The following is a 17,450-nucleotide window of genomic DNA, read 5'->3' as shown; positions in this document are numbered from 1 at the left end:
CAGTGTAGAAAGAATATCGGAACCACATATCACATTTTTTCAGACCAATACTAATATATAAGGTCTTTCAAATACCACTAATGCCAATATTAACATAGATATACCAACCATTCATCTTTTTGTGCGCTACACTTTCATTTTTTCTGTTTTTTTTTAATTTGTTTTTTTGTAGTTGTCGTGGCACATTTGATTGTGCAATCTTTACTGAATGTTTGAAAACAATTATTCTACAATCTTCCAAAAAAATATTTTTGAAAATCAAATAATTGGAGTGTTTTTTGGCTTATGTATCAATCTGGTTGGACAGTCTCCAACTAATAGTGCCCAGGCACAGAGTGGAAACATCTCACATCAAGGTCAAGATACAAGAGAGGAGTTTGGCAGTGCTGCTAATATCACACTTCCCCTGTTTCCATTTGATGACACCATGGATGAAAGCACGGCTAGCTAGTGCGGATGACACAGCTTTATTTACAGCTTTAAATGCCACATGCTGACAAGCAGCCAGGATGACAACTCACAGCAATTATTACCAACAGATCTGGTGTGAGCGGACATAAGCACCTGCTGAGAGAGGAGTTAAAACATAACTGGGGAAACGTGAAAGGATTGTGGAAAGTACTGTCTTTCAATGTCTCAAGTTACTACAACTGGATGATATTTATGATATTACCGATATTTCCAATATGCTATTTTGCTATGTTTTGATGATTTACCACATGCATATTACTAAATTAACACATTTTGATTAATACTATTTTTAACAATAGTCTAGCTTTGTTTGTAATGATGATAAATATCTACAAAACCCTCTTGTCCTCACCCTTGAGAGTTTAAAGCTTTCTTGATTCTGCTTTAATCATGCAGTGTGTCTTGGTGAAGTCATCAGACCAAAGCTCTAAACAATGAAGACCCACCACTATATATTTATATTTGCAATACTTTTCACTTTTAGCATTATGGTTGATGTATTGACATTTTATTGTACTTGTACCCAATGCCAGAAGACTGTAATCCTTAAAGCTACTGACTCGATTTCCCATCATTGATTTGAGCTTTGGTCAGCCTGCGCTCTAAAAGAAGCTGTACCGCACTGAGGATTGAGCACTTCTCTACCCCAGCTCCTTGTTATTGGTCCTGTGGCTGCTGTCATTTTCTGTCTGCTCACTGGTTTATCAGAGCAAAACGGCTGAATACAGAGCAGCTCGGGAAAACGCGCCAAGAGACCAATTCCACACTCGCTAATTAAGGCATCAGGGTGCCGCTGGGAGGCACACATGAATGTGGTGAGGAAAATAAAATCCACTTTTCTTGAGAAGAAATGTTTGTGAGGGGCAAAGTAAGATTTAGATTATTAAAATGCAAGAATTTTGGCCCTCAGGAAATTACAGCATTCTATATTTGGCTCATTAGCTACCTTATCCTTAAAAGACCTCACAGAATCAAATTTTTCAAATGCATGTACAGATCACCAACTTGGTTTAGAATTTTTGCCGTTTCTATTTGGGACAATGACAAAGATAGCTAATGTCCTTTATGGAAGTGTGACTTTGGAGGCAAGCAGACCGAAATATCTACTATCAATGAGTTTCAAGTAATGCAACATTAACATAGCAGTTTAGGAAATCAAAACAAAACACTCCTTCTCTTGAATGGGCAAAAGTTCTGCAAATGGTGTTCATAACATAAATATTTCATGTGACTGAGACCCATGGTGCAATTTTTATCTATATAATTAGATTCATTTTTGACAAGGGAGCAGTGTCAGACCAACCAACCGACCATTTGGAGCATTAAGAGCATACGATAAGCTGCATTCTGTGACACAATGGACAATTTCTTAAAAGTTTCCTTGCTATTAAAAGCCCTGTTGTTTTCATTTGAAAATCCTTTTTAACCCTACAAATTCTCCAAGTACAATCCTTTTAAAATGTTAAAATGCAATTACACACTTGACCGGTTCAGGTTAGCACTGTGAAAAGGTAAAAGGGATTTTGAGGGTAGATCTTGCTGACGGATTACCATTTCCCGTGGACCTGGGCTTGACAGAGGTGATTTTATTTATTTATTTTTTTTGTTTTGCCGGATGATTCGGTGAACAAGCGTTGCTGTGGTAACGCATGCTGCCAGAGTGAGTGCCAGGTGTGAGGTGGAGTTTGAGTGTACATGTGTGGTCTCTGGGGGCCTGTGTGCAATCTCTGTCCCACATCTCCTCAGCAATCCTGGAGGCTGTGGGCAAAGCTGTCAGCATATCAACAACAGTGCTACTTAATCTCGACAGCACAATGCAGCCAGGCTCATAGACCTCATCTGCAACGTCACCTTTTTTTCCAAACTAACTCCATATGGGCATGGAATGGGGAAGTTTTGTTTGTTGGTTCAGAGAAGGCATTCATAGTAAACGCCAAGGTTAAGCTGTTAATGTGTAAAAAAAAGTTGCATTTTTTTGTGTGTATTTCAGTGGAAGTTCGTCAAAACATGTTGGCATTGTAACCTTAATGCTGCCACTAATAACTTAAAGCATTACATAATTAACGGGTTTTTAGACAGCTGGTACACATTAGTCAGTGTGTGGGCTTCACTTATGCTTCAGTGTTTAAATCATAAATCTGATATCTATGTTAGTGCACTAATGCTTATGAAAATTGGAACCAAGAACGTGTTTGTTATGTTGATAGTGCTGTTTACTTTTTGGTTAAACTGTACTTTTCAGTTGCGTAATAGTACAGTACTGTAGTGTGAACTCATTATGCCATAAATAGGCTAATACATTTGGCATGGTGTGTGCAGTTTGAATGTTGTTTACGGTGGTATGGGTTGTTTTGATACCATGCCTTGTCACCTCTAACCCTAGACTGTATAAAAAAGTGGACTGAGTGAGTGTGACGTCACCCATAGCGTTTGGTTAAATGAAGCTCATCGAGGCTATTTGGAACGTGGTGGCTAGCAGATTAGCTATGTCCATTTATATATACAGACTATGCCTCTAACCCTTTTCACTATGTGCACCACAGGTAATTTAGCCACAATTGATTTTCTTTTGTCAACTGTGGCCACCATTTACAGTGTGCTGAGAGCATTAGACTTACGGATACAAAAAAGCATAATTTCAGTGCCGAAATGGTCAAGCTGAACCTTTGAATGCTCTTTTTAAAGCAGTCATAATAGTGTAAAATTAAATTCTGATTTCTGTGGCCTTGCTGGGGTGTTGACAATTAGCTTTGGCTAGCCCTGTCAAATATATCAATAGCTAATTTTATTGGTCAGTCGCCCGGCTCCTAATAAGGTTCACTGTGAGCCAGTCAATGCAGTAATTCTGTGTATACCTCACACTTTTAGAGCCTTTGCATGCTGCATATCCTCTACAGGTCACTTTGGGGTCGCGTTGTTGGCCCCGGTTATGGCACCAGTTTATTTACACTGCAGCCGGTCCCGGGGGGAGCAGATTGTAAATAGTTACATAACCCACTTTTCTACAGCGCTAAGCCACAAGTAAATGAAGGACGAGATCACAGGCAATGAGAGTAAGCCCCTGCACAGAGCCAGGTCATCGCAATTCCCAAAAGCATTATTTTCATAGCCTAAGCCCTCATGACACAACATGACTAGGCATAATGTGTGGAATAGCAGGGCTATCTTAACATTGCTGTTTTAATGTTAAGATGCTTAGTCTGCTACTGCTATTTCTACTACCAAAATGCTTAAATATCAAACGGAATTCAGAATTTTAAAAAGTAGCCATTATGCACACTTTTTAAATTGATTACTAGTCTGTAAATTGATCAAACTTTTGAAGTTTCAAAGCAGGCTGAAAGTTTATGGAGTGTAACCTTGAGTCTAAATTAGGTGGATCTGGGTCAACCTGCATGGCAACAGGGAGCTTTATACAGTGCTCGGCTTTTTTGCATTTTCCGTCTACGGCTGCTACTTTTTGTCACACACTTCAGAAGTTTCTCACAAACCTGCAACGATCTTCCTGGTTGCACTTAATGAGTAAACCAGAATGAGTCAAAGTACTAATACTAACTACTGCTACTGAAAATCATAATGGAATGATCTAATGCTCATGTATAGCATCTTAGAAAAAATACTGTCAGGTTGGTGCCCATTAATTTCAAATGGTATCATTAAATTTAAAACTAATTTCTACAGATAGTTTACATAACACATAACACACACAAGCAATAATATTGGTAATATTCAAAGGAATGTTTTATGTACAAATTAATATTGTTTAGTTCTTTGCAAAGGGTTTGTGTAAATGTAATGGAAAATTTCATTGGAATGGAGTTGTCTATTCTACAGAACCATAAAAGGCTCAATGAGACAGTGTGTTCCTGTGTATTTTTAGTGTCCGTCCTTCTGTTTATGCTCTGCGTATGACTAAGTGATGACTCCCTCAGGGCATGGTATGATGTTTGGCAGGATTATACATTCAAGCTCAGTGACATTTAAAATCAGGAGGTACTGTATTGTGTACAAATGTCATATAAATACAGTCTTAAAGGGATAGCTGGCACTAATTTTATTACCAACTGGGGTCAAATCAGTGCTTTATGTAATACCTGGAGGAGAATGATGTTGACATTCTCTGTATATACTTGTGATGTGGCCACATGTGTAAAATTAGCTTTTTTCATATCTGAATGGGGCAGTATGCCATTGGAATAGAGGGTTAGATTGTGAATGAAATGACAAATGAACCCAAATACAACATGTGAACTCTGAATTTTATTCAGCCAATTACAATAAGGCACAATGCAGCACAAGCAAAGAATCGCCTGTACCACATTAGGCCACATTAGCCTGCTACTATGTAAACACAAGCACTGTGCTGATGTCCTTTGTGAACTATAAAAACCTTTAGGAGTCCTAAACATTTTCATAGTTCATGTGACAGTCACACATGATTAAAGATGAGCTTAATGCGCAGAATAGTTCATGTGCGCTCCTTATGTTCCTCTGAGCTAAGAGCACAGTGCTCAGCTGAGAGGCGAGATGTGACTGTCAAATTAAGACGCAGCCCAGTTATAGTGGAATTGGCTCTCAGTATTGGCAGCACATTGATAAGTGCGAGTACTGGCACCTGGTATCGGACCTGTACCTGATACTGGTATCGGTGCATCCCCTAGCATCCTTCAAAAAATCTCCTTATATAGCCGCATATAACGTTTTCTTATTGAAATGTTGCATATTTCTTCCCCAGTCCAAATCCTACTAGTGCACGTCCAATTTCTCCCTCTCTGTGTCTAGTTATCTTATTTTAGCTTGTGCAGAGCAGTGCACAGTCTTAGCCTGCAGCCATCATGTTAATAGCCGACAGAGGAGATGCCTGGGAGAAAGAGCGCTGTAGTGCCTCATTCAAATTCAGCCACAGCAGCAGGCCCTGTCAGCCAGACATATTTCACAACATATTCCCTTTCTTTGTCTTCCCTCTGTCACGCTGCCATTCACAGTTATTGCACACACATACTGTTATGTCTTTAATGGTTGGAGGGAGCCCAGTGGTTGGAGATTCGTGCTTCAGTGCGTTAGGACTCTTGTTGTGTATGACATTTCTTTTGAACATCTGTTGCTCTTGCAACAGGAGATATGCCCCAGTGATATAATTAACACCGGCAGCAAGATGGAAAAGTGAAGTCACTTACTGGTCCATAGAAATAAGTAAACGACATGAAGGTAGAGATGCCTTTTGGGCTTACGAGAAGTACCGGTAATAATTGTATTATTATTATTATTATATAACATTGGGCGTTCTTTGGCTTTAATGCATTGCTTACAGAGAAATAAATTCCTTATGCATATTGATTTTTGTAGGCTTTTCCTTTTAAGTTGTTTTTGATTATTATTTGTTTGTTATTTATTTGCTTACATATGAAACCCTATTGTAGGCCATCTCACTCCATAATGGTGGTGTAATATCACAATATATAGCTTCTAAGTACACTAGTAATCTGAATCCAGCTGTAGTGTTTTTAAAAATCTTAACTTTTTGTTTTACTTCTTTATCTTTCACTTTCTTTTGGTCTTGCCTTTTTGTACATGACAAAATGATTACTCTGTCTATTTAAATCATTTCATTTCAGTGCCACAGGCGTCTAATGGCTTGTCAAGTGGATCCTAAAACACATCAATAGAAGCAATGAGAAAAGACCCAACCTTTGTTTAAATTCAGGTGTTAATGTGCTGCTGCTGTCAGACATTGTGACAGTTAGTAAGCTTCAATTGTGTGCGTTTTGTTCCAGTGCGTGGCAGATTATGGACAAATAATATGCACTGGGATATGTCAGGATTGAAAGCTTTGTTAGAGACTTGCTCGTATTATGTTTGATTTGAACATCAAATAAAACATACATTTAAGTGCAATGACTCGTGAATTGCTTATTGTGTTGTATGTCAAAATGTAAAAATCCAGACCACAAAAGGCAAAGCAATACTAACAATGGCTAAGGAAATGCAAAAGACTTTTTACAGACAACTGCATTTTAATTCATGAAGTGTTATTACAGTGCTGCTAGTGTAACTGCTACAATTATTTGTAACAATACTTTATGTAAATCAGATTATGTCGAATAATACTATTATTTTTGTTTTAAGGATTGTGTCGCCATTAATATATGTTTGGAAAGAGTAACATCAGCTCCTCAAAATACAGGAGAGAAAAAAAAATAGAATCACTGTGTCTATAAGTGTCATCTTCAAATGCAATGCTATGTTAAACCTGCAAAATCAGATCAGTGCATAGCCTTGTACTGTATGTTTTTATACTTTTCAAATTGAGCATAGTATAGGCAAGCCTTTGTCAAAACTCCAGTTTGAAGTAATTTTTGCATCCTATTTTCCTTTTCAGGTTTGTCAAATGTGAAAACTCTTGAACGATGAAGAAGCTTCTGCACTGACAGAGCCCTAGTATTTTTGAAGTCTGAAAGTGCTAGTCTTCAAATATAAAAGCGCAGGCGACAGACCACCATCTTTAGAAAGGACTGTAATCGCTTGTCGAAACTCTTCATAACAAAAGTAGGACAATTCAGGGCTGACATTTATCAGACAAAAGCAGAAAATACCATGTCTCTACACATTCTCAGGAGTAACCAATTCAAACTTAAAATTGATGGACTTTTTTGTTGCTTGATGAAAATGTTCACTCTTTGAATTCTGGAGGCATTGCAGTTTCAATTCTGACATTTTTGGGAACAGACGCACACAGCTCATCCAAAACAGTTCTCACGGTTTAGCTTGCTGCACCCACTCAATGTTCTCTTGCGCTTTCTATTTGTCTACTGTGTCCAATATTAGACCGTTATATAAACCGCTACTATTAAAAACACAATAGTTTTCATCATCCTTCTTACACCATGCAAAACTCAGCATTTGAAATTGCTTACTGGTCCAAACTGAGCATCCTGACCTGTAGCGCCTGTAAATATGTATGACACGAGGAAGCAGCAGAAATAGAAGTTGTCTCCAAAGTACAATTTTGTAGACAAACTTTGTCCTAAAAGATGGTTCTTTTGCAGAATTCAGCAGAATACAAAATACATATGGGAATAGGAGACTACCAACTTAGTCCTGTTATATATCTTATAAATCTTTTTACTAGCATATTGCCAGTTATAACTATTAAGGATGTATAAGGCACTACATAGGTTATTTTATATTTAAATACCATTCAATTGCACCTTTCTTCTAAATCTGAAATCATACCAGCCAAGTACCCCCTGGCAAGTGTTCATGTACCCCCAAGGATCCTGTACTCCAGATTGAGAAACACTGTGTTGTGCTTGTCTCCTGCCCCTGTTACCTGGAAAATGTGTTAGAAAATAGGACTTTTGTTCTATTGTGAGATGACCCCAGTCTTGTGAGTAAAGTATTGCGCTTGCAGAGGTCATTTCTAAAGTGTCAATTTCTAACTAATGCAAAACCAGGGCAACATTTGGTCTACAATTTGGACTAGACCCGAGCATTTAACATACATACAGACAATAATAATAAATCACTTGACCAGGATTAAGTTTAAGCGAAGTCTTAACTCTATCAGGTATAAACCAGAATTACTGGGCCAGGATCAAACAAAGACAAAATGGGTCTAGAATTACGACCGGGCTAAACTAATCAAAATTTTGACTGCCAGCTTTCCTCACAAGTCATTAAAAGATTTGAACTTGAAAACCATTATTTGCAAAGCACTCTCTATACTGTCCTGATATACGTATACATCCATCATGTGTTAATGTCAGTGAGTGGTAGACTGTGAGGGGCAGGCTTGCATGTGACAGATTTGCTCTTTTCCACTGGCAGCCAGTGACAGCAGTGTTTAAGTGGATGTGATGAGAGTCTGGGGGCTGTCGAGGGAGTGACGGCTCCTTGCATGCTACTGACAGCTGCTCAGACGAGCCTGTGTGTTAATGTGCCTCCACCGCCCTGTGGTGTTGGACTGGCCTTTACTTTATAAACCTGTAGGATCCAAATGAACCTCTGGGCTTCAATACATTTGTGATGCAGTGAGGACAACAAATGGCAAAACTGGGTGTAAAAATGTTCACTATTCCTGATTCCTTTAACGATTTAACTTTACGTGATTGTAATAGTCTTGTCACGATACAAACATTTCAAACTTTATTTTGATATTAAGGAATAGACTTATACTCAATACCGATTCCGATACCACAGTGATAATAAAGAACACTCTGTTTAAACAATACCATGTGGCCTTATACACTGCCGGGCCAAAAAAATAGTCGTCACCAAAAACAAACAGCATAACTCCAGTATACTTATGAAGATATTGAATTATACAGTGACAATTATTGTCAGTTTATACACTGCCTGGCCAAAAAAAAAGGTCACACACTGTAATATTTCATTGGACTGCATTTAGCTTCAATTACGGCTCACATACGCTGTGACATTTTGATTTCGCTTCTGCAATGTCACAAGATTTATTTCCATTCAGTATTGCATTCATTTTTCACCAAGATCTTGCATTTATGATGGTAGAGTCTGACCACTGCGCAAAGCCTTCTCCAGCACATCCCAAAGATTCTTAATGGGGTTAAGGTCTGGACTCTGTGGTGGACAATCCGTGTGTGAAAATTATGTCTCATGCTCCCTGAACCACTCTGTCACAGTTTGAGCCTGATGAATCCTGCCATTGTCATCTTGGAATATACTCGTGCCATCAGGGAAGAAAAAATCCATTGATGGAATAACCTGGTCATTCAGTATATTCAGGTGTCAGCTGAACTCATTCTTTGAGCACAGACTGTTGCTGAACCTAGACCTGACCAACTGCAGCAACCCCAACCTATTTGCTTAATTAAATCCAGGTGGCGACTTTTTTTTTTTGGCCAGGCAGTGTATCTATGTAATCTCTTATCTCTTAATCGTCCTGATGAGTTCCATGGGTGTACACTAGTCTATGTGGTTTTATTTTTGTTCTGATACAACTCAAATCTTTCCTGAAAAGCTTATGTACGATCTTATTTCTGTCCTACGAATGTGACTTTTTAGCGTCAATAGTTGTTCACAGCAGGATCTAGTTTTAGTACTAGTTTTAATTTAAGTAGTATCAGATTTTCGACAACCCTAGATTGGAATAATATCAGACTGAATTCAACAGTCCATTTTTAACCACAAATTGATTATTAATTGACTAATAAAAAAGCATTAGTGTTAAATGTGTTCTTATTATTAGTGTTACTTGAACCCACTTGTCACTCAATCAAAGGGAACTGTGAACTATCAGAAGAACATAGTTACCTTTTTGAAAGTTTGTTAATAAAAACAAATCATGGATGGTCTAGAAAATATTTTCGTACTGCCCTTAATTGATAATAATACTGATGTTGCTTGACAAAACCTGGCATTTGGTTTGGAGAGTGAGTTTCTTTAATACAACACACGAGTCAAATGTGTGTTCTCTTTAGTCCATTGTTAAAGCTCACTATGTGGTACTTTGCTTTTGCTGTTTACACTTGAATATTTCTCCACGGGTGCCATGTCTGTGAATTACACTTTATATATCTTAGGTAGAAGGAGTCATTTAAGAATCTGTTGCCTACTGGGCTGTACTATTGTGAGAATAATGTCTTACTGTTTTGTTTGATGTTCTTTGGTGTAGCATAGCATTTCCTTTCATACCAAGAAGCTTAATCACAGTCTATTTTTTGTATTGGGTATGAAAAGAAAATAAGCATACTTAAGTGAAATATTAAATACTTCAGTGTGACATTTCTACAATATATTTGGTCATACCTTTCCCATAAAACTGACATTTATAAGTGCTATGTTCTTAATTCACTTGTGTAATCTTCCATTGCCTACCTTTACTGTAGGTCCAATCCTTTCCCTCTCCTCCTCTCTGATACTTGTCTGGGTCCTTTTGATTACTGCCCCATGCTGTGTCTGTACGGTGGGTCTGTGAAATCAAAGCACTCTGGTTGTATTTTATTCAGAGGCAGATTACACACTGGTCGCTGGTTATCTGTGTGGCTAATGACTGGAGGTGTTCCAACGCTGCGCAAGACCACCAACAGTCAAGGATTTGACTTGTGCGCAGAGAGACGTGGCTATAGCCTTTTTAGGTATTGATCTCTCAGCCACTAATGTTGGCAGGAGTCTGAAACTGAAACTGTCTTCCAGTGAGATATGAAAAAATAACGGGGGATATAACTAGCTGGCCAAGTTTGGAAAGTTGTAACAGTAACACGATGAGCTATTCAAACAAATACCTTATTGGAGGAAGATAGTTTTGACACAGCTACAATGGAAAAAAGTTGTTAAAAAAATTATTTCATTGAGTCCAATTTTTGAAGAAAGCATGTCACCTATACTGATCAGAACGGAGCTTACTAAAAATCAGTAATACCACAAGCAGCCTTGAGAAACACTGCTTCAGTTAAGTTTGGTTTGGTTTGGTTTGCACCCCTAAAAATAAATAGGTTTGTTAACTTTAGACAACTGACAGTTCTATGCATTCAATGCAAGGATTTACAGGCCTAAGGCAGAGTTTCTAAAAATAGCCGTAGCCGAGAGTAAAAAAAAAAAGTGATAGACAGTGGCCAAAGGCATTCAGTTCTGTAGGCGTTTGCTGACCTGTGTCTAATCTGCATTGCTCCATCTGAAACCTCTTCTGGCACTCATATTCTGGGCCCTTCAGACTGTGAAGGGCCCAGGATATGAGTGCACTGTGACAGTTGGACAGATTTTGTGCACCACCTATATTTAGGGATACATTGCACATCTCTCCAGAGAGTCTCCAGAAACTATGCTTTGCTTAGATGTATTCTCATCAACACATTGAGATGAGCTAAAGGTTAATGTCACACTGTGCTAACTGTTCTCTATGTTGATGTTAACAGTTGACACAGGTTTTGTGTGATTCACGTATCACAGCTGTGCAGGTGATGATCCCTGTCAACAAGTGAGTATTAGCCAGATGTTGTTTTAGCTTTAGCTTTGTTCCCAACATGATTTATTTACTAAAGCTCATGTCAAGTCACCAACAATACTTGGAAAATTACAGGTTGTTAAAATTATAGCATACAATTATTATTATTAGTGTTAGGCAAGCACTTATCTAGACTTAGAAATTGTGTTTCAATTAATTACTCAGTCTTTAAGAGACTTGCCCAAATGCAAATATCATGGACTGAACCACCTCCTCTTTGGCTGAACATTTCAGCACAGCTTCTGTTAAGTACTGCCAACCCAAAACATGCACAACATTAGACATTAGTCAACCATAAAAACTGGTGTTATCATATTTTGATCATTGTAATCTATAACTGGACTATCTAAAATGCCAAAAACATTTATAAGTTACATGTCAAAAATGTCAAAAAGAATAAACAATTTCTGATTGTAATTCATAATTTACTTAGATTTACTTATTTGATAAAGAATATATATATATATATATATATATATATATATAAAATTATATTAATCTCAATGTACAATAGAAATAATTGTTGTAATTTGGGACTAGTCAACAAATTGAAAAAGTAATCTCTGACTAGTCGACTAAAATAATCATTAGCTGCAGCCCTACATAAACTCACCTTCCTCAGTATCTTGATGTCAAAGAATCAATCTACTCTTTGGCTCAGGAGGACTTTCCACCTATACTCCTCATCACATCTTTGCTCCATGTGCATTCTGTGTGCATTCTGCTGTTATATGGCCTTGTATTTCTCAGCCTGTAAGTGGACATGAGTAGATGAGATTGGAGTACAATACCTCTGGGACACATCGGTCTCGTCCTGTGAATGTTAATGTGGAAGGAGTGTGTGACCTGGAGCAGTGAGGGACGGTAGAGGACATTGTAGGACTGGACCAAAGCCAAAAGATACAAGTAGGAGAGTGAAGACACACAGGAGAGACACAGGCGTGCATGAGAATGAGGACAGTCATACTAAATGAGTTAAACCTACATTAGGGTAAGTTTGCTAAAATGCATAAAAAACATAGTGTGTGTGTGAGGTTTGGTGGGCTCATCACACTTGGCTGCTGTGCTCTTTAAGCCCTGTACCTGAATGTAACTGTCTAAAACAAACATGGAAAAACACTAGTTCACGTTTTGCAGTTATTCCTCACTTTCCCAAGGCATTCCTTGCATCCTAATTATTCACAACTACCAGAGGCCAGAGTTGAGTTTTGCCATTATGGGAAAGCTAAAAATGACTAGCATGCTAACAGCCCTTCCTGGTTCTCGAAGAATAAAACACTTTATAATTAGATGCAGACAGCACAGACAGAAGTTTGTGATTTTATTATATTTGTGAATTTATTTTTATAGGTGAATCCATACTCTCCTATGACCTCACTGTCCTGCTCAAACTCTGATATGTCTTATATCTTTAAAATACTTGGTCATGCAGTATATAATATGTAGGGAAACTAACTGTCAAGGTCTTGCACTATTTGTGGTTTTGATTGTGGTCTTAATTTGATCCCTAAGTAGCCTTGTGTTTGTTCTGGTTTGGTCGACACTGGTGTAAACAGTGAAGTTGAAGTATAAATGTTTGTTGAGGAAAACACCGGAGGGTCAGCGCATGTATCAGGTCTGTTTGAAGAGCGAGAGCTTTGAGATTAATGGACTTTGTCAAACAACACAGAGGGGACTTATGCATATTAAATTATGTTTACTGTCTCTACTCCAGGCAGAAGGCTCGATCTGCTTGTTTAAATTGGATGGCCAAGGGTTTTGTGTTTGGCTCCTGAGCTTGTATAATGACAAGTAATACAAATACATCTTGCCTACCCAAACTCATTTATGTGCCTCACGTAGAGGATTAGATATTCTCCTTCACATAAACATTCAACAAGGGATTACACTGTGTTAAATTCCTGTGAAAATGGCACTATTTTGCACAACGTTTGAAGTTTAAGTGATAAAAAATAAGTCGTATCATAAGACTTTAGTTAATGAAAAAAATTACATGGATTGGCAATACTAACCCATTGTTATTTTTTGAAAGTCATGGTTCTTTTACCCACAGTGTAAGTGCACTGACTCATTTTGTATTCTCCCCACTTTTCAATGGCACTCTTTGACATGCACAAACGGTCAAACTGTCAGGGCTTTTTTTTTTACTGCAAGGAGGCAAGAGGAAACTTAATTAAAATAAAGATACATGGCCTACACTTGCATTTATTGTAGACTTTTAAATCACATGAAGTACCTCTCTATTCCCCTAATTATCTTGTCCATTATTTACCCTCCTTTACGTTGTACATCACACAGAGATGCACGAACATAGTTTATTAAAAAGATATATTTTGCTGACAGATCCTTCCTGCTTCAGCCCGAAGCCTCTTGAGCCCGCCACAGGTTTTCGTGATGTGTCGCGCTAAAAATAAGCACGGACAGCCGCTGGTGTTATGTCTCTATTAAGTCCCACACAGAAGGGACTGCTTGGATCTGGGAACAGGAGTTTTTGGCAGGTTAATGTGGTGATATTTTCTAACCAAATGACTCCCACAGGTTTTGGAATTTGAAAATGTAATGTTTTGTTTTTCGAGGTTTTAGTTCTTGTAATCAGTTGAAATGGGTTGTATAAAGTGACAGTGGTGCTGTGGGAAAAGTGTCAACCAGAGGATTACCGGTTCAAACCTCACCTGTGTAACACCCTTCACTCCAGAGTAGTTGGTTGCTGAATATGAGTTTCCAAACAGCATAAAGGTGAAAAATGTAAATATGCTAACAGTTCTTTTGTGTTGTTGCAGATATCTGGAGTCTGGGGGTGATTCTGTTCATGCTGGTCTGTGGACAACCTCCTTTTCAGGAAGCCAACGACAGTGAGACTTTGACCATGATCATGGACTGTAAATACACAGTACCAGCCCGGGTCTCCAACACCTGCAAAGAGTGAGTACACAATACTTTTACATTACGCTACAGTTACTGCACTCTGCTGTTTTCTCCTGGGCAACACTACCAATATTATGTACCTAATGTTAGTGTTGGACTCATAATATTGCAAAAAGCGTGATCCAACATGTGTTTTCAAGTTCGCTTTTTTTGTCTAAAGGGTAATTGTCTTGCAACACGGTGCAGTGGTGGTATGGATGGGTTTGACCAGTCAGGAATGTAATGGTACGGTCCTGTTCCAACCTGTGGACACCCTAAAATACAGCAAAATAAAATGTTGTATTATTGTAAACATTTCCACTAGCAGTTGGTTATTCTTTTAGAGACCATATTAATTTATTCCAGACAAATGTGATTCAAAGGTAACATGAAGCCTTGAGGCAGTAGGAGGATCCAGCTGCAGAGAGCTTTTTCCAAGATTGAGCACAACAACACATGTCCTGGCTCAAAATAGTTTCAACGTTTTGGGCAAGCGTGCCCAAGCTTCAGTTGCATGATTAGTTTTGGTTTTATTTATTATTCTCTTAATTTACTACCAAAAACATTTACTTTCTAACTAACATTTACTTACATGTAAGTGTAAGTGGACAGTAGGGCTGCGGGTTTTTGGAAGCGTGGTCCATAATTAGTTGCTTAGTCTATCATTTTATGTGGTTGATTGGTTTGTTACACCAGTTAAGATGGTGATGTGGTGCACAAAATTTGATCAGGGGAACTACAAGAAAAAATATTCCAAACATCCATCATGTTTGAATGTTCAGAATGACATTTTTCGGGAATAATTGGCCCTCACTGTGCCAGGACCAATGTTTCCCTCTCTGCTGAGTATTTTTAGGCACAGGATCTAAACTCTTATCATCATTGAAGGAGACTGAAGAGTGCGCTGCAGCTGCATCAATCTGTGGTTTTGGATCACAGTCTCACCTCTGCATTTGAAAACATCACCAGTATTATATAAAAACAGATGACAGGAACAGAAATCCAAAAAACAAAAACAAAAAAAAGCGACCACTGCAACAACCACAATTGCCACCTTTAACACCACAGCAACAACCATTATCTCAAGAACAATAACAACCAAAACCACTATCACAACAATAATCACCACCCAAGAACAACAACCACCACCATCTTAGGAACACCAGCAACCACCACCTTAGGAACAACAGCAACCACCACCATCACCTTAGGAACAATAACCGTCATCTCAAGAACAACCACTACCACCTTAGGAACAACAACTGTAACCTCAAGAACAACCACCCCCATCACCTTAGGAACAACAACCATCACCTCAAGAACAACCACCACCACCCTAGGAACAATAACCGTCACCTCAAGAACAACCACTACCTCCTTAAGAACAATAACCATCACTTCAAGAACAACAACCACTACCTTGGGAACAACAACTGTCACCTCAAGAACAACCACCACCATCACTTTGAGAACAACAACTGTCACCTCTAGAACAACCACCATCACCTCAAGAACAACCACCACCACCCTAGGAACAACAACCATCACCTCAAGAACAACCACCACCACCCTAGGAAAAACAACCATCACCTCAAGAACAACCACCACCACCCTAGGAACAATAACTGTCACCTCAAGAACAACCACTACCTCCTTAAGAACAATAGCCATCACTTCAAGAACAACAACCATCACCTTGGGAACAACAGCTGTCACCTCAAGAACAACCCACCACCATCACTTTAGGAACAACAACCGTCACCTCAAGAACAACCACCACCACCCTAGGAACAATAACCGTCACCTCAAGAACAACCACTACCTCCTTAAGAACAATAACCATCACTTGAAGAACAACAACCGTCACCTCAAGAACAACCACCGCCACTTTAGGAATTACAACAATGGCCTCCTCAAGAGCAATAACACCCAAAGCCACTATCACAACAAAAATCACCACCACAATAACCATAACCACAACAACAACAACCACAACAACTACCACAACATGTCTGTGTAATCCCTCAGTCGTCCAGATATGATCCATAGTAAAAGAAAAATTTAATTCTGTCAGCTGGACACAAAGTTTTTGAATGAAGACGTTTCAATGCTCACCCAAGCCGCTTCTTCAGTTCTGGTCAGATTACTGGGGGACACTGCCTTATATCTGTCTGAAGGGAGGAGCTAACTACACTGAAAGTAAAACACCTGTTGTTTACAGTTACTGTTTGTTAGCTCAGTATATTGAACTACCTTAAGTGTGAACTATGCCTGGGTCACAGCTGAGTCAAAACTTTGTGTCCAGTTAATCAACTACCTCAAGTGAAACCACCACATCAGCCACAATCTGGTCCCATCGTGTTTGCTCCCCCAAAAAAGGAAAGAATTAATTTGATTAACTTTCTTCCATGATCTCATGGAACCACTCTTCAAATATTAAGTTGATACGAGTCTGAATAGTGCACATTTAGCAGTTTTCTGAAGTATGTAATTTGCCAGTGATTGCATACGAGTTTCATACATTTCCTCATAAATGTAGGCAGTTTGACACCCTCCAGCAAAACTTAACAGATAATTTTGCGATTATGCAGCAGTATTACACTTTTTACTCACAACTGATAACACCACTGCTTTAGCATAGCGTCATACCTTTTATGGTTGAATATTCTAATCATCAATGTAATAAAAATAGCTCAGCAAGAAATTGTCTCCTCGAGGCACCTGTAGTTTCTCACTGTCTGTATAAACTTGGAGAGTGTCAAGCGCACTATGTAAATATAATTACCAAAACCTTACACACAATTGCACCTTTTAAAATATAGTTCTTTAGTTTGAATAATAGACATAACCCATAGTTGCTCACAAATCTACTCATTGTGCCTTCTTTTTGCTCAAATCCTTTTACTAGCCTTTACATGTACCAAGTATGCGTCTATGCTAATCTTCCCCAGTTGCCTCCCAAAACACATTTGCAGACCTCTTAATAAATTATTCATCATCTCTTAGGCCTCCCATTGCTTCCTCCTCTCTGTTTTTGTCTTTGTCACGCCACTAGATTATAATCTACAAGCTTTTTTTATAGGTGTTTATTTTTGCC

The 17,450-nt window shown here is 38.5% G+C and overlaps 1 protein-coding gene across 1 annotated transcript in view; it reads left to right on the top strand.

The window, feature by feature from the left end:
- The window catches only part of snrka (SNF related kinase a), a 43,487-nt gene that overhangs the window by 13,967 nt on the left and 12,070 nt on the right, over positions 1-17,450 (top strand). Inside the window, exon 3 of the mRNA XM_033981749.2 lies at positions 14,230-14,371. Within this exon, the coding sequence (XP_033837640.1) occupies positions 14,230-14,371 (142 nt within the window). The remainder of the gene's footprint in view (positions 1-14,229; positions 14,372-17,450) is intronic.

This window comes from Periophthalmus magnuspinnatus, chromosome 16, assembly GCF_009829125.3.
Source record: "Periophthalmus magnuspinnatus isolate fPerMag1 chromosome 16, fPerMag1.2.pri, whole genome shotgun sequence".
Lineage (NCBI taxonomy): Eukaryota > Metazoa > Chordata > Actinopteri > Gobiiformes > Gobiidae > Periophthalmus > Periophthalmus magnuspinnatus.
The sequence above is the reverse complement of the archived record's forward strand: the minus strand, read 5'-3'. Positions and strand labels throughout refer to the sequence as shown.